Here is a 17,478-nt window from a genome sequence, read left to right as displayed (position 1 = left end):
CCCTAACCAGGTAGATGATTAGTTTACATTTGAAGGAAAAGCAAAAGAAATAAATCTCTACAGCCACCTCCAACCACCAACCCATGTGACAATCTGTTAAAAATACACTGCACAAGGGCTACAAGTCTTAATAGCCCCTTCCCTTAATTATATATACATGCAACGTGTTCCATGCCTCAGGAATTAATGGCAGATGGGCCTGGAAGCATATGATTCCCCAGACTTTGAAGGACAGAACAGGCACCTTCCTCCTAGTTTCCTTGCCGGTTGGGCACTCACGTGAATTTCAAGGCCTTGCCTTCTAGGTTTGGCCTAAAAGTTTATAAGGAATCCAAGCCAATGACCGCAAATATACCCATCCGAAGGCTGAAGCTACAGAAAAACATGCAAACAAGCGGTTGATCGTTTTCCAATTTCGACTGTCTTACTCTAGAGGGCAGCATCCACTTGTTTCACAAGCCAATCAAGTATTGAATATCCTCTTATGGATTTAAAGAGGATAATTTCAATAGTTATGTTCAACTATTCACTCGCTAATTGACGCATAACTTCAATTAATTTGAGTACAATTTGTCTAGAATAACACTAGCCATGTAGAAAAGATAAAAGAACCAACAACACTCCTTCCTTTAATGATCCAAGTCTGGGGCACAATAACAATACCAACTCACTTGCATAAATTATCCAAGATTACAAAGATCATGGGAAAAAAAAAATTATATATAGGTTGCAACCGCATTGCCATGGTTGCAGTGATGCTGGCGGGTAAATCATATTTCTCCTGTATTAATTATGAATGTTGACATGTGGCTCAATGCTCAGTGAATCTCTCAAGGACTTCAAAGTAGTCGGGGAAAGTTTTTCTTGTGCAACCAGGGTCCTTGATTGTGACCGGAACATCCCCACAGGCGGCAAGGGAGAATGCCATGGCCATTCTGTGATCATCGTAAGTGTCAATTTCTGCGATATTTAGTTTCTCAGGTGGAGTGATCACACAGTAATCTGGTCCCTCTTCAACTGTTGCTCCCAACTGAAATTTGAAGCCCCAATGTCATTTACAGCAAAATATAAACCAAGGATTTTTTTTTTTTTTGGAATGTCACTTGTGGGAATATGTCCCACAGTAATTATTGGCAAACCAAACCAAAATGGGATGGAGAGCTTAGTTTCAAACCCAGTTCAGCTTGAAGCCTGCCTGTTTGATATTCACACTGGTTGGGTCTATAAATCTTAACATTCCCATAAATTCAGATGAGTTAAAACTGCCAGAAACGAACCTTTCTGAGCTCTGTGCAAATTGCAATCATCCTTTCAGTTTCTTTCACTCTCCAACTGGCCACTGCAAGCAAGAGAAATCAAGAGATTGGCAAAAAAGTTATCTAAAAGGAAATACATATGAATCCTGCAAATGCTTTGTGCAGATGAGAAGATAAAAATATTAAAATATTTTAGAACTTCAAATATCTAAGATTAAACATGGAAGCTCTAACAGTTATTCCTTCAGAAGCTTCATACTTCATGAGGTGAAGCTTCCTATTTATAGCCACTACCATTCCGTATTACTTGTGAAGTCCAAGACCCAAGAAATGGGATTTCAATTATTTAGAATCAAATTACATTCATTGCCATTTTCCATGATGAGAAGCCAAAGCCATTTCTAATGATCCACCAAATAACAATCACCAGTTTGTTGTTTATGTAGTGTGTGGTCATTATATTTAAAGAATATAAGACTAGAATTTGCAAAATTTTGCAGGACAAACTTTACCATCTCTGATGGCAGTACGGCCATCAGCGAAAAGTGCAACCACAGCCAGTGTCATAGCAACATCCGGCATTTTGTTCATGTTGACGTCAATAGCACGCAAGTGTTTTTTACTAGGAGAATTGCGTGGTGGTCCAGTGACAGTAACACTGTTCTCAGTCCAGGTAACTTTAGCTCCCATTTTCTCAAGAACCTCAGCAAACTTTACATCCCCCTTGATTTTCATAAAGATAAGAAGGCAACAGAGAGAGTTAGTTTGGTAACCATAAATGCATACAAAGATGTTTCAAAACTTCCTCTCAGGAGATATTGGGCACTAGGGAGCTATGGACTATGGAGAAGACTCGTACATATGTTGAGAAAAATTTTACAAATTTAACCATCAAAAAGTAATGGATGCAATAAGCACTTCCACAATGCCATCTTAAGACTATGGGAAGCAATAAGAAGACAATAAATTCAGAAGAAAGAAATACCTGCAAACTGCTTGTCCCACAACCTTCAACAGTGATTGTTCCACCAGTGATTGCTGCACCAGCCAGGAAGTAACTGGCACTTGAAGCATCACCTTCAACAAAAGAATTTCCAGGAGACCTGATTGATTTTTCAGGTTGTTACATTCAGAGAAAGAACAAGAGTTCACAAGCTTGCAGATCTATTTATACTGAAAAAACCTACTTGTACTTTTGACCTCCACGAATGAAGAAACGATCCCAGCTACTAGTGTGTTCTACAGTGACTCCATATCGTTCCATTAACCTCAATGTCATCTCAACGTAAGGAATGGATATCAGCTTATCAATAATCTCAATTTCTACATCTCCAAGAGCTAAAGGAGCTGCCATGAGCAAAGCAGTCAAGTACTGACTGCTAATTGATCCAGAGAGCTTAACCTGAAAAAGAAGACAGGAAATGATAATTAAGAACAACGCATTTCATTAAAAGTGAAGTTGACACAGAAATGAGACAATAAGTTCAATATATTTCCCTTCAAGCAGGAAACGAGATACAAAGTCAACACGACAACCAGGTTCATTACCTTTACCTGATATAAAAGCAAAAGGTTCAAGATTCCAGTTCCTTTATAAAAAATAAAAAAAAATCTTTAAAGAAAAAGAAAAAAAATTAAGAAAAAGAAAAGAAAAAAAAAAAAAGAAAACAAAAACTCAAGGTGGCAATTGAAGAACATGGATAAATTTACCAGACAAACGGAAAATGATTAACTTGAAAGATGTTTTAACCTAGGATAAATAATTAAAGAAAAAGCAAATACATCTACCTCAAATTTTTTTTCCAGTAAGACCATTTAAATGATTCTGATCATGAACAAATTGCAATCACTAGTTGCCAGCCAAAGTTACAACTTTTTATTCTATTGCTCCATGTAGACATAATCGGCAGTAAAGTTTATAGACACGGAGACATATAATCCTTTCTTACATACATAATATGCTGGCAGAACTTAAAGCTACGTTGTAATGATTACAGCATAGATTGCAGCATTATATATTGCCAGGAAAAGACAAGGGCATAACAGATGATCAAACTTGTAAAACAATATATTTATATATAAGATGATAGCAATAACACCTTTCCCCCAGGAAGGCCTCCTTGTCCATTTATACGAACAGGTGGACAATTTGTAGGAGAACATTCAACATCTGCACCAAGCTGCTTAAGACCAGCAACCAAGTCTCCAATTGGTCTCTCTCGCATTCGTGGAACCCCATCAAGTATGTAGCTGAAGTATTTTGAATGGTTAATTCCAACAGGGTAAAAAAGCAACATTGATAACTGAAACTATAAGGCACAGGAGGTGCTGGACACCAAATAGAACGGGGCATACCCTAAAAAACTAGATGACATCTGATTGTTGCACTGAACTGAAATATTATAGTTGTACAACACTGGACCAGTGATCCCAGAGACAATTTTCTTATATATAATGAAGTTAGAAAAAATTAGAAAAATGTTCTACCGGGCCTGCAACCTAAGAGAATCCCAAATTATTATGCTTATTCCAATAGTGTCACAGAGAATATCACATAAAATGGCAACTTTGTCAAGATGAGACTCCTGATCTACGCTTGAAACTTCCAAGTTGGTGGTGTAAGGCCTGCATCCCAATAAGATCAAGTTGCAGGTGTTACGGGGCGGGAAATTGCCATCCTTGCTATCTGCCATGCTGACCATGCCAAATAGGCCTCACCAAGAGAGATTAAAAAGCACGCTGATAGATTAGGGCTATATACGACATGAATTCCCAACCCAATAAGTTCTAAAAGAGAAATTCCATTAATACTTTTAGCAAGCTCAGAGTAGAATTTTTCCACATAATCTCTTAAAAGGCAAAATAAATAGGGTGGAAAGGGGAGTAAGATAAGAGATACCTTGAATTTCCCCCTGCTGCAGTAACAGCAGCTGTCAATGGACGCATTGCTGTTCCTGCATTTCCGAGGAAAAGTTCAATATCATTCTTTGATCCTTTACCCACTGGAAAATGACTGCCACAACCTTCTACAATGGCTCGTTTGAGCTCATTATTGTCTTCCACATGCAAGCCAAGCGTTCTCAGTGCACCAAGCATGTACCGAACATCATCACTATTCAGCAAGTTGTCAACAACAGTTGTACCCTGAATTATAGATGAAGACACAATCAATGATCACTCAAAGTCACTCTCTTTTGTTTGTGCTAAAGTTAGTACAGCTAAAAGTTGAAGCAATTTTATTCTACATTATGAATGACGCAAATGCCAACAAGCAACTACACAAAGAAAATCTTTCTGGAAATATTAGAAACTGAAACACAGTTAATGGTTGGAAGTTCAAATTTATAAGCACCTGAAAAAGAAAAATCAAACCTTTCTCTTTTGCCCCTCCTTAGTCCATCAAGTAGCCATTAATATAATGTGCAGGCACAGATCTACAACAAACTCGAATCATAATCTCGCTAGGAAGAAACTACTCTTTTCACTACTTATAAACTATAATTTGTCAAACAGAAAAACAGCAATTCAATCTCAAACACAATGCACCAACTAAATATTATTTTCATCAAGAAAACCTCAATCCTTCAAATTCTATTAAGCTCGCATCACAAAATGCAGCAATAACAATTAATTTAATTGCAAAATCTACAAAAAGAAAAAAAAAAAAGTTGCCTTCCTTCTCCTGATTCCTCAAAACTGAAAAAGAAAGAAATAGCTCAGACTACAATTCGAGCGTGTTCAAATTGCAATTGCCTACAAACACAGAATCATTCATACCTCAGAAAGAGCAGCGAGAAGGAGAATCCGATTAGACAGAGACTTGGAACCCGGCAACGTGACGGTACCGGAAATTTCTTTAATGGGTTGCAAGACTATCTCTGGTGCCGTTGAAGGCTTCTCGGATGTGGCGACTGAAGCTGAAACTCTAACAGGGCTCCTCTTAACTTGATCAACTGTACAATCAGGCTTTCTTTGGCAGTGCTTCAAACCCCTAGAAACTGAAGACCCCTTAAACTGTGATCTAAATGAAATTGAAGATAGATATTTCGGTGTTTGTAGTTTAGAGAGATTTGGGAAAGTGCAATTATGTTGAACCCCATTGCAGATTTTGCTCACTTGCGCCATTTCTCTGCGTGTACAAAAATTCTTCCTCCCTCTCTCTGTCTGCCTTCGCTTTGAAGAAGTTCTTTGAAGAAGATGATTTGGGGGTTATGTGTAACAGGATTTGTGCAGTGATACTTAACCAAAAGGGTATTCACCTACCAGTTGCTCTTTTGGGGTTTATATGTAAAGGAAACTTTGTTTGTGGATAGTTTTGAAATTTTGGATTTTAAGCGGCAGAAGGCTGAAGGGATGGGCTGGTGTCTCGGTGATAGTGATCTCAGTCAGCTGCAAAGTCCCTCACCATCCACGTAGACATAGACATGGTGACGTCCCAACCCCGTTGGGGATTCAGGGTTCAGCTAATATACAGACGATTTTACTAATTAACTAAACTTTCTACCAGTTGATTGATGCCAGGTCAGCTATCCAATGCGAGGGTGATGTTCGACTTGGTCAGTTTGTGCCCAACTACCATGAGTTTGGTTTGTTCAACACCAGAAGAGAAAAGGTGGCATTTTTTTTGGAGGGCCCATGTAAGGGCTGAGGTTTGGTAAGCCAGCAGCATCCACTAGGAATATGCCTGCTCCCAAACTAATACAATGATTATTTTATTAATTATATCTTATTAATATATCTGATAATTATTAAAAAAAATAAATATTACTTTATCATTAAATTTTTTATGAAGAGTTAGGTGAATTCCATAGGCATACAATTTAAGAATTGTTATAAATAAATCCACCAAATTTATTCAAAATTTTAGGATATGAAAATATAAGATTTCTGTGCAGCATAATAATTAAAAAAAAATCAAATTGAATATTGTTGAGAAGAAATGGAGACAACATGGTGGCCTGACTGATATCGGGCCTCGAGAAGCGTATAATGAAGGCTCGGCTGATTTCGGGCCTTGAGAAGCGTATAATAATAATGGCGTTAATATTCTTAATTTAATTATTTTTATTAATTTTTTTTTGAAAATTTATAAAACAAATTAATCATAAAATATTATTGAAAAATGATTTTTTTTTTTTTTTTGGGTTTATGATGATAGTGATTATCCACCCTTAAATTTCAATTCATAGAGCAAGCAAACCTTTATGTTACAATATTGGACATTGTGAATGTGTGAGAGGAGCAATAGGGTGCGAGTGAATAAGATATTAATATGAGAATTTTAAATTATTTTATTACATTTCCCAGTTCATGGTTTCGAAAAATAAAATTTTACTTTATTAAAAAATTGAAAACATAATTTATAGGCAAGCTCAAATTTTTAAATCAACTAGTGGTAGAGATTCATAAATTTAAATTTTGTTAAATTAGTAATGATAAAATGGCAAAATAGAGATGAAGAACAGAAGCAAAGACATGGAACATCAAAAAGAAAATAATCAAAATTAGGAAGAAAAAAAAAAGGATTTTAGATTACCTTTTCGAAATTTGCATGAACAGTCCGGCAATCCGAACCATTTCATCAATTATTAGGAATTGGATACAAAATCATGAATCCCATTTTTTATAAACATATTAATATAAAAAAAATTAAAATTTATGGCTAAAAAAGCACTAAAATTTAATTCTTCGGATGTAATTGCATAATTAGCTAACCTATATCTATACGTAATAGAGCAAATTTCCCCAAGCCTACCCTGATGCCTTGTGTTATTGGCTTTCTTTTTTTTTTAATTAATCATAACCAAACAATAGCAACGACTTAGAAGTTAAGTCGAAAGCATTGAAGCAAACAACACATGCTCCCAAGGCGTTGCATAAGAATGACAAGTCCATAAGAGCAATAGGGGCAAGAGAATAAGCTATCCTATCACAATTCCTATTATCAAAGTTGAAGGATATGGAATCGAAGGCCACAAATAGCAATTTGATATTCGAGATAATGCCCTGGACAAGTGGATAGCCATTTGATGACAACTTGCGAATCTCCTTCAATCACAACCTTTCTAAACCTTTGACTTTAGCCAACAAAACTGCTTCTCCGCGCACAATACCTAGGCCAATGCTTTTTTAGCCTAATCTAACATTCAACAAATTCACTTTCAAAACCCACCCCCACCTCCCACAACACAACCACTCCCTCTCTCCCCCCCCCCCCCCCAAAATCTAAATTATTTTGTAGTTGGCAGAACAACCACCTTCATGTAGAACACCTCACTAACACAACGGAAAATATAAATCATCAGGGCATTAAAGCAAAAACTAAAATGTAGTAAAGGAAAAATTCTCAACCTCACTACAAGTAAATCACAGCACATTACAAAACTCAAGAAAAGTCCAAGAGTTGTTTAACAAATTCAACAATTGTTTATAATCTAACTATCCTCTTCCCAACTATGTTGTAAGCAACAGAAGAAAATCTAATCTTGTATTATTCCTTTTTCCATTTTATTGAGACTAAGATACCTAGTCGTGGAATAGCAATCCCAGAAATGACCTCCTCATTGTATTCTCAACCCAAACCCCAAATTCCAAATAAAAAAGATATCTTCCAGCCTAACTTACTTCTTTGGCTGCAGCAATAACAGCTTCTGCAGTAATGCCAAACTCCTTGTATATCTTACCAGCTGGTGCACTTGCCCCAAATCGGTCAATTCCAATAGCCTTGCCTTTGGCTCCAACAATCTTCTCCCATCCAAATGTTGATCCAGCTTCGATGCTAACTCTAGCTGATACAGCTGCTGGAAGAACATTTTCCTTGTATGCATCTGACTGCTCATCAAAAAGCTCCCATGAAACAAGTGAGACAACTCTTACAGCCTTGCCCCCCTTTCTAAGCTCCTCAGCAGCCTTGGCAGCAATTTCCAATTCAGAACCAGTTCCAATCAAAATGACATCAGGCTTGTTTCCAGAAGAATTATCTGAAATGATATATCCACCCTTTTCGACTCCCTCAATGGAGGTTCCAGCAAGATTTGGCAGCTTTTGCCTAGAGAGTGCAAGGATAGAGGGTCTCTTGCGGTTGAGGACAGCAACCTTGTAAGCACCGGCAGTTTCATTTCCGTCGGCTGGGCGAAGCATCAAAATGTTAGGCATTGCACGGAAGCTCGCCAAGTGTTCAATTGGCTGATGGGTAGGTCCATCTTCTCCAAGACCAATTGAATCATGGGTCATAACATAGATAACTCCAGCCTCAGACAAGGCAGATATCCTTATAGCAGCCCTCATGTAATCAGTAAAAACAAAGAAAGTTGCGCAATATGGGATCAGACCAGGGCTGTGTAGTGCAATGCCATTGCAGATGGCTCCCATTCCATGCTCCCTGACGCCAAACCTGACATTGCGTTCTTCAGGGGTGTCCTTTTGGAAGTCCCCAAACATTTTCAACAAGGTCATGTTTGAAGAGGCAAGGTCTGCACTGCCACCAAGAAGTCCAGGGAGTACTTTTGCAAGTGCATTTAGGTTTGCCTGAGATAGATTTCTGGTAGCCTCTGCTGGGCTCTCTGGAGTGTATGTCTGGAAAATTGCAATAAAAAGTATTAAAATATTATCCAAATTGAAAATCTAACGTTAACAGACTATCATATTTCTTCACAGTGATTTGCCTGGTAATACTACAAATGGTGCATGCTGATGTTATAACCCTTTTTTGCTGCTTGAATTCAAAATATAAAAAATAAAAGAAATCAAAAAGTTAAATTTGCTATTAAAATTGTTGAACATGGTATCTAATGTCTATAAACCTTGCTAAAATAAACAATGCAAACAGAAAATACTCAAAATACCCTCAAAGATATAATCAAAAGCAATCAAGATGATTAAAGCTGTACTCACTGGAAGTGCTTTCTCCCAACCAGCCGGTAGTTCACCAGTGATGACAGATTTCAATTCTGCAGCTTCCTCCTTGTACTTCTTCTCATACTCGGCAAACTTTTTATTCCATTCAGCTTCAAGCGCAGCACCTACTGGAATATGGCGACTCCAATGCCTAAGTAAAAGCAAAACAGTCATGAATATTAAATCAATCACAGGAAACAAATAGAAACCTTTTCTGAATTTGCTTACTTCTTAACATCCTCTGGAACATGGAAAGGCTCATATGGCCATGCAAGGTTCTTCCTAGTAGCATCAACTTCCTTGGCACCCAGAGCACTCCCATGCACGCTGTAAGAGTTTGCCTTGTTTGGAGACCCGTAACCAATGGTTGTAGTAACCTACAGAGAATGGTAAAAGCTCATCAAGAATTAAATGAGGTTACTTTAAAATGCACTATGAATTTAAGCATGCCAATGCATTGTTCTGTTAGCGCCAAGCAAGAGGACTTTCTACTGATTTACGTTTTTTTAAAGTCACTTTTTCACATCACTTCAAAACACACCATAACAAGGGGCTTATATAACCTTGATCAAAGTGGGTTTGTCTTTCACAGCCTTGGCCTCCTTAATGGCAGCACGAATATCATCATAGCCAGTATTTCCATTCTTCACCCAGATAACATGCCACCCAAGACCCTCAAAACGTTTGTCCACACTCTCAGTGAATGCAATTGCTGTGTCACCATCAATGGAGATGTGGTTGTCATCATAGAAAGCTATCAGCTTTCCTAGTCCCCAATGCCCAGCGAGGGAACAAGCTTCATTTGCAATCCCTTCCATTTGACAACCATCTCCCAATATAACATATCTACAGAAAATAACAAATAGGAAAATATAACCATATAGTACAATGGTATAATTATATTTACATTTTAAACAGAAAAATAATAAGTAACAAGATCAAGAGAGTTATTATACGTGTAGTGGTCAACAATTTCATTGTCTGGTTTGTTAAAGCGAGCAGCCAAGTGCTTCTCTGCAAGGGCCAAACCAACAGCATTGGCAACACCCTGTCCAAGAGGACCTACAAAGAAAAATATTAAGATTTTTGAGATTTGAGTTTCAGAGACTACAAATATAGATGTAAACAAAGGAAGAAAAATGATTGAAATCAGAATGTAACCAGTTGTGACTTCAACACCAGGTGTCTCAAAGTTCTCAGGGTGTCCAGGGGTTTTGCTTCCCCATTGACGGAAATTCTTCAAGTCTTCTTCCTGTTGATTTTTACCAAAAACGAAAGACTTAAGTAGAAATGAACTTCAGCAAAAAGAAAAATAGCAAGCAAATGAAAATACAATCAAGAATGAACAAAAAACAGCATATACAACTACTTAGACCTGAAAAGACCAAAACAATGCTCTTCGATCAACTGACAGAGAGCTCGAGATTGAAAAAAAAAAAAATTATATATATATATAATCTGCCTATTCAGTTGCTGGCTCCTTTTAGCAAATGAACGTCCAGATCCATTTCTCATTATCAACCAAGAATTACACCTCAAAGCACTATGAATAAATTGAATTAAAAAACAAAAAAAAAAAAAAACCAACCTTGACACTACCGTAACCAGCGAGGTGGAGCAAAGCATACTGTAGCATACAGCCGTGGCCAGCAGACAAGACGAAGCGATCGCGATTGAACCAATACGGATTCTTAGGATTATATCTCATAATTTCATCGTATAAAATATGACCGATCGGGGCACAGCCCATAGGCAGACCAGGGTGACCTGAATTGGCCTTTTCCACAGCATCAATAGCGAGAAATCTAATTGTATTTACAGATTTCTCAACCAATGAAGTCTCGGAAGTTGCACCAAGGGTCTCAACTGCAGCTGCACGGATTCGGGTTTGTTGGAGCGTGACAAGGCGGCGGCGGAGAGAGGAGGTGGCTCGCGGGATGGAGGAAGAGGTGGACTTGAGACCAGAAAAGGAGGGAAGGGAAGGTGTAGAAAAAGAGAGGCGGTGATGGTCAGAAGACTGGGCTGAGCCATGATGGGAGATGGCTGGAGCAAAGAGGGCCTGAGATAGAGTTACAGATGAAGTGGAAGCCATTGTTTTCTACCCCCTTCAGCTACGCTCCCTTCTCTTCACTTTGCTTTGCTTATGGAGAGAGAGAGAATATTTAGGCTTCTATTTATTTTTTGAGAGAGAGAGAGAGAGAGAGAGAGAGAGAGGCTGCCAACAACTTTTGATCTTGAATTCTTGGTCTTCTCGCCTTCAAGAAGTGACAGGTGAGATGAGCTGACCGTTAGATTAAGAGGAGAATACGATCTCCACCATTGACTATGGGTATGATTCGTAGAAAGAAGGAAATGCCCTGCCTTTCATTTTATTATTTTTGTTTTCGTTTTTTCAATTTTATTTCTTTGTTATTGACTATCCGCTAATTGTTTGCCACGTAGTTTTCCAGTTTTTATACTTGCAGTGTTAGGGGGAAAGTCAAAGTCCTTTTCATTTTTGCCATTTCTATATTACCTTGCTTAAAAATTATAAAAAAAAAAAAAAAGAAAAGAAAAACAAACCTAAAACATTGGTTTCTCCTATCCTAACAACAAAATCCTTTTGTCTTTTCCGTAACAAAAAGGAGAGGGTGGAAAAGGTTGGGTAAGCACTTTTGCACATGCGACCAGCTTATCTTGCCATTGAATTTAATTGACTAAAGATAAATGCAGATTTTTTTTTACTTTAAAATTTATAATTACTATTAGCTAACATGGAAATCTAATAAAAATAGTTTTTTTTATTAGGAAATTAAATAATTCATCGTACAAATCTTGACCCAATGACCAGGCTGGGAGGTTGGGGCTGTTGACAAGTTAAAAGTGAAAAATAATTTGGTTGACGGACAGTCAAGATTTCAAGAACAGCAAGCAACTTTTGCTTCTTGTTGAAACATTGTTCAAATATTTATGGTTAAGGAAAGATACAGTTGAATTAATTACCATTTAAGTAAATCGCTTGAATTGAGATTTTATAACCCTAAAGATACTTTAATATCATTTATTCATTAGTTACTTTTATTATCTTCTCATATGTAATTGCTGAAAGATTTAGTTCAGCTACAAATTTAAATTGGTGATTGTGGGGCCGCTAGGTGAGATCCAGTTTGAATAATAAAAATAGCTTCATACTTTGATTTCAACCTTGAACTCAAATGCATTGTTGCACTCTTGACACACTCTTCCTGGTATAAATGAAAGGGGAACTGCTTGTTATGTTAGTTTTGCTAATTTAGCCAGCGCACTACCGTGTACTGTGGTCTAACTAGATTTCACGCAGCGAAATATATCAGCCAAAGCCTCCAACTATGACTATTAACTCACAGAATGGTGAATAGGACTGAGTTATTCACCTCGAAATTAGCTAGAACAAACAGCACAACAAACATGTTTTGAGAGAGGAAAGAGCTATGGGGGAACACATAATATTCGAGCTGCAAGAACGCACATTATTGGATCCACATATACAGAAAGAGTTTAAAGAACATATAAAATCAAAGAAATTCTAAATAACATAGTGAAAAAAAAAAAAAAAAAACAGTAGCATGGGGGTATACTGGAGCAATCCGTTACCTTTTCTCCCCCTAGCTATTGTCACCACAATCATACCTTCACATCATTTTTACACGTTTATAGTTTGAAGTAGAATTCCGGATCCCTCTACTGGTCACAGAGTATGGTGCCGATGCTGATCTAAGGGAAGGTGACTTGTCGATGTATGCACATCGCTCATTGCCATTCCAGTACAAAATTACGCGATTTGTGCAAGAATGTGACCAACTATCACCTAGTCAGTGTAATGAAACAACAAAAGTATTAGCTCTACAGAAGGAAACCGGGAAAAGAAAATACAAAATAAATAAATGAATAAAAAAAGGGCAAAATTCTATCCTACACCTGGTGTATAGGTAAGCTAACGAAAGCATATTTTACATAAATTTTTCCTCTAACTTCTATTTTACATAAATTATTTATTGGAAACAAAAGTTGCCACATTGATCTTGCAACACAGGTAGGTCCATCAACTAGGTGTAAGATAGATTTTTCCATGAAGACAGTATGAAGAAAAAGAAAGAGAGAAAATTACTTTTTCCATGCCTGCTGAAGTCCTCTTTCTTTTTCTTCATACTCTTCTTCATGGGAAAAACTAACTAGGAGGTTAAGAAAATTGAGAATAAACTTACCTAGTGCAAGACCTAATTGGAAGGAGCCTTCTGTGTGCTTGGTTGTTACCTGATTCAATAAAACTACCTGCACACAGAAAGAAAGAAATTAATCATAAAGCAATTGAAGAATGCCCATAGAACTTAAGATCAAATCCAGGGTTATCAGAGCACATAAATGGGCACAGATACAAAAGCAAAGTATTCAGTAAAAGAATGGATGCTCGCTTGCACAGATTATACTGAAAAGGTGAAACCAACTCTTTGCAAAAGCTTTGCTTAAGTTGTCCAACAACTTGTGTCCAGATATCTGATATGAGAATGATGGGGCTTCCAAAGAAGGAAGGAAGTTGATAATAAAAAAACGAAAATTGCACCCCAAACGTCAAAGTTCTTTTACTTGAAATGAAAGTGAGAAGTTTCCTCTGATTCACAATTTCAAAATTGACCAATTGAACAAATATTTCTTACCGCTAGGCTGAAATTTTTTGCAACCTTCATCAACTTTAATGCCATTCCACTGAGTACCCGTGTTCTGAGGGCTAAGTCATCAAAATCTTGGCGGAAGTGGAAAGTAATGCTATCAATTATAACAATTTTAACCTGATAAAAGAAAAAACAAGTTGTAAATTCAACAATAATAGCTTTTACAACTCATGTAAGAAAAAATTGGTCAAAGAACCCTTCGCTCACAGAAAGGTTGCGTTTGAGTATGAGATACCATCTTATGAAAGTATTAACAGATAAAAATTTTCCTTTCAAGCAATTAAATAGGCCTATTCATAATGACGTAGCCATTTAGAGCAGAGTACTGCACCCCACGGAAAAAGACAAGCAGACAAACCATTGTGTAGGCAATGTGGCAGTTGGCATAATTCTGAACCATCATATTACTTACATCTCTATGCTCTGTAATGAATTTGTCCAAGTAATTAACCAGAGCAATTTGCTCTGTATAACTGCAGACACGGAAATAGTATATATTCTCCAGGATATCTTTGCTTTGCAGTCCCACTTGAAATGTCTGCAAATCTTTGCGTAAAAACCTACTATATTCTGACATGTCCTCTATGCATGCTTCAGCAACCTGTAGAGCACGCTCCACCATAAAACTTCCTTCTGTATCTAAGTATTGCAAAAGTACAAGTACAACATTATAAACATGCAGACTAATGAAAGATCAATTCACATAGTAAATAATAACCATTAATTTACCTATATAAATAGCCCTTCCTCCAAGGCCACCACAATGTGGTGGAATTTGAACATTTACTGCAAGTTGAATCCTATGAATTCAAACAAAATTATGCTTCTCTAACAAAGGCCCAGCAAGCATACAATCATTTACATATGTTCCCATGCACATACACACATCAAAAAGAAAGAAAAGGTTAATGTTCCATACCCCAGCTGTGTTTTACCAATGCCTGGTACTCCACCTATAAAGAGCAAAAGTAAAATAGAAAAATGGCAACTATTAATGCTGAAGGCTCTTGGACAAACTGTACAAATTCCTCGCCATAGCAGTTTACAATAAGAAAAGGGAAAAAGGACAAACCAATTTCAGTCACTTCTTTACAAGATATTCCTCCTCCAAGAATGTTATCTAGATCTGCAGAAGATGTGGTAATGCGTGTCAAAGACGACTCCTCATGAAGCATGTCCCAGGCATTCTGTGCACCTGTAATTACAAAATACTGAATTCAATTCTATGAATGATGCTTCCCATTGACTGTTGGCAAGAGGTGAATTGCCAGCATTTGGTTAAATACACCAACAAATGAAAAAGGCAAACGCTATAGTAGATAGAACTTAGGCTTTAATCTAAATTTAAAGCCAACACAATGAAATCAAAGGCAATTGTTAAATATCATGCAGAACATGGTTTTTACCATTGATAATAGCATGGCTTCCTTCTGCATTGTCGGACCTACTACTGCGTGATGCAACATGCAGAATTTCAAGAGCTTCGCCATCTGAAATTTTCAGATCTGTTCAAGTAATGATTAATAAAGTTCAGCCACAACATTACGGAAATATTAGGGGAAAAATTGTTGGGAATCCCACATTGAAAGAATATGAAGCAAAAGGACAATATATGAGTGATTAAATTGCAACATTAAATTAAATTGGCTAGTTATTTTAATATTTTAACTTGTAAAATAACTCAATAATTTATATAAGTCTATATTAAAAAATGAATTAATATGTAATATAACAAGCACTCTCTCCTAATTCAACATGCTAATAGAAATCAAACTAGGTTGTGGATTTTAATTGCTCATAAGACTGTATAATTTGACTTCTAAAGCTATATAATTAGGTCCACATTATATTAAAATACTAACTTGACAATATAATTGTCAATTGACAATCATATAGTTGCATTTTACATTGAAAGAATATGGAATAAAAGGGTAATATATAAGTAATTGAATTGCAACATTAAATTGGCTAATCATTTTTATGTGTAAAATAACTCAATCATATCTATATAAGCCCATATTAAAAAAATTAATGAATATGTAATATAACAAGCGCTATCTCCAAATTTAACAAAAATCATAGAGATAAGATTTTTTTTATGAAGAAAGACAAGAAAACAATTCTAATTTAATGCAAAAACCACGGAACAAAAGTTTTACAAGTGACATTTTAAACGTGACAAAAAGTCCTGCAATAACAATTGCCATTATGGTCAAATCACTATTTCTATTCTCAAGCCAATTAGGTAAGACAAAAGATAACTTGGGTAACCAGGCCTCTGGAAATTCTTTTCAAATGGTAATAACAACAAACACTTGTAGGATCATTCATGCAACAGCGTCAAACCATCAAGCGACAATACCCAATCACGGAAAATCACCGGTATTTACACAGATCCTATACATGTAGTTACTAGTTAGAATGAAGGAAGCATAAGCTAACGATGGAAAAATAGAGGGACAAAAAGTAAGAAACTTGAAACGATAATAGTAATTATTAATGGGGGAATAGTAATTTACCACGAGCGAGATCTGAAGCGGAGGCAGAAGAAAGGGAAGAGAGAGAAGTATAGCCTGCTGATATGAGTTTCCCTCTCTGCGTCGCTGATAACGGTAGGCTGCATACTTCCATATCTCTCTTCTCTCCGGCCAAATCTTGATCCACTGAAAGTCGGTGCGTTTCAGTGTTTTGGCGCGCAAAACACTTTCATCAGGAAATTTATGGAATACCCTCAAAGCAGGTGATGTGTTCGTCGCGACGTGGATGATTGTGATTTGTCACTTAGATTTCAACTAAACCCACCCAAGAAGAGTGCTAAAAAAAGCCCATTCTCTATGAAAATAATTGGGCTGGGCTTTATTTTAGGGCTTTTTTTCTCAAATTGTTTTAGGGCTGTTCATTTACTAAGAATACAAGTTGACTTTTTTATTAATCATAATTTAATTTTACTAAAGAATATTTTATAATTATTTATTGAAAATACCTCTGTCCGTAAATTTAAAAAAAAAAAAAAAGAGAATAATAAAAAGGGAAATCAAAAAAAACATTCATTCACCGTCATTGCATATTGAGGGGGTCGTCCAACTTTGTTCACAGGTTATTCTCTGTACTGTCTGCATAAATTATGATGGCCGGCTCAACTTTATTCTCTGTACTGTCTGCATAAATTATGATGGTCGGCTCAACTTTATGAAGTGAGAAACACAAGAGCCCCATAGTGTAAAGGGGGGAGAATATGGGATATTTAGATTGTATATGATCATAACTTTATAGGGGCAAAAGGGATATTTTGTAATTTATTTTATTTTTGTAATTTTAGGGGGTGTGATAACTGAGACATAGTGATGTCTCTTCCTGCCAAGGGTGACTTTATCCCAAATGCTCCTTAAGGGTGAGTGACTGGTAGGCCTTAAGTAGGCAACTGGCCTAGCTAGTCACTTTGCTTGCTGAGTCTCGTCTTGTACTCCTTGTAGGTTTCCCCCCTGCCTACAATGGATTTGTTGTATTCATGTTATATGAATGAATGAAGTAGCCCTTTTTATGACATGCTTGTGCCTTTCTGTTTGTTGTGCCTTTTCTGTTTGTTGTGCCTTTCATGCTTATGATGCTAACTATGTGAAACCTCATTTGTATGAAAT

At 36.8% G+C, this 17,478-nt stretch overlaps 3 protein-coding genes across 3 annotated transcripts; all 3 read right to left on the bottom strand.

Moving 5' to 3' along the window:
- Window positions 1-603: 603 nt before the first annotated feature.
- LOC110656222 (3-phosphoshikimate 1-carboxyvinyltransferase 2) lies at window positions 604-5,695 on the bottom strand. The gene is made up of 8 exons (XM_021812844.2): window positions 5,034-5,695; window positions 4,156-4,400; window positions 3,356-3,506; window positions 2,444-2,658; window positions 2,242-2,359; window positions 1,769-1,979; window positions 1,278-1,339; window positions 604-1,030 (listed from the first exon to the last, which is right to left on the bottom strand). Exons 1-8 carry the CDS (start codon window positions 5,379-5,381, stop codon window positions 812-814), a joined length of 1,569 nt encoding a protein of 522 aa, XP_021668536.2. The 5' UTR covers window positions 5,382-5,695; the 3' UTR covers window positions 604-811.
- A 1,838-nt stretch (window positions 5,696-7,533) lies between these two features.
- LOC110656221 (transketolase, chloroplastic) lies at window positions 7,534-11,358 on the bottom strand. Its single transcript, XM_058152331.1, has 7 exons — window positions 10,741-11,358; window positions 10,314-10,404; window positions 10,109-10,214; window positions 9,716-9,998; window positions 9,381-9,529; window positions 9,150-9,303; window positions 7,534-8,831 (listed from the first exon to the last, which is right to left on the bottom strand). The coding sequence occupies exons 1-7, from the start codon at window positions 11,242-11,244 to the stop codon at window positions 7,872-7,874; spliced, it is 2,247 nt and encodes a 748-aa protein (XP_058008314.1). The 5' UTR covers window positions 11,245-11,358; the 3' UTR covers window positions 7,534-7,871.
- A 1,198-nt stretch (window positions 11,359-12,556) lies between these two features.
- LOC110656220 (DNA repair protein RAD51 homolog 3) lies at window positions 12,557-16,552 on the bottom strand. The gene is made up of 9 exons (XM_058152332.1): window positions 16,360-16,552; window positions 15,247-15,345; window positions 14,913-15,035; window positions 14,760-14,793; window positions 14,570-14,640; window positions 14,253-14,479; window positions 13,826-13,957; window positions 13,376-13,442; window positions 12,557-12,978 (listed from the first exon to the last, which is right to left on the bottom strand). The coding sequence occupies exons 1-9, from the start codon at window positions 16,469-16,471 to the stop codon at window positions 12,803-12,805; spliced, it is 1,041 nt and encodes a 346-aa protein (XP_058008315.1). The 5' UTR covers window positions 16,472-16,552; the 3' UTR covers window positions 12,557-12,802.
- Between the last annotated feature and the right edge of the window lie 926 nt (window positions 16,553-17,478).

Source organism: Hevea brasiliensis, chromosome 9 (genome assembly GCF_030052815.1).
Source record: "Hevea brasiliensis isolate MT/VB/25A 57/8 chromosome 9, ASM3005281v1, whole genome shotgun sequence".
NCBI lineage: Eukaryota > Viridiplantae > Streptophyta > Magnoliopsida > Malpighiales > Euphorbiaceae > Hevea > Hevea brasiliensis.
The sequence above is the reverse complement of the archived record's forward strand: the minus strand, read 5'-3'. Positions and strand labels throughout refer to the sequence as shown.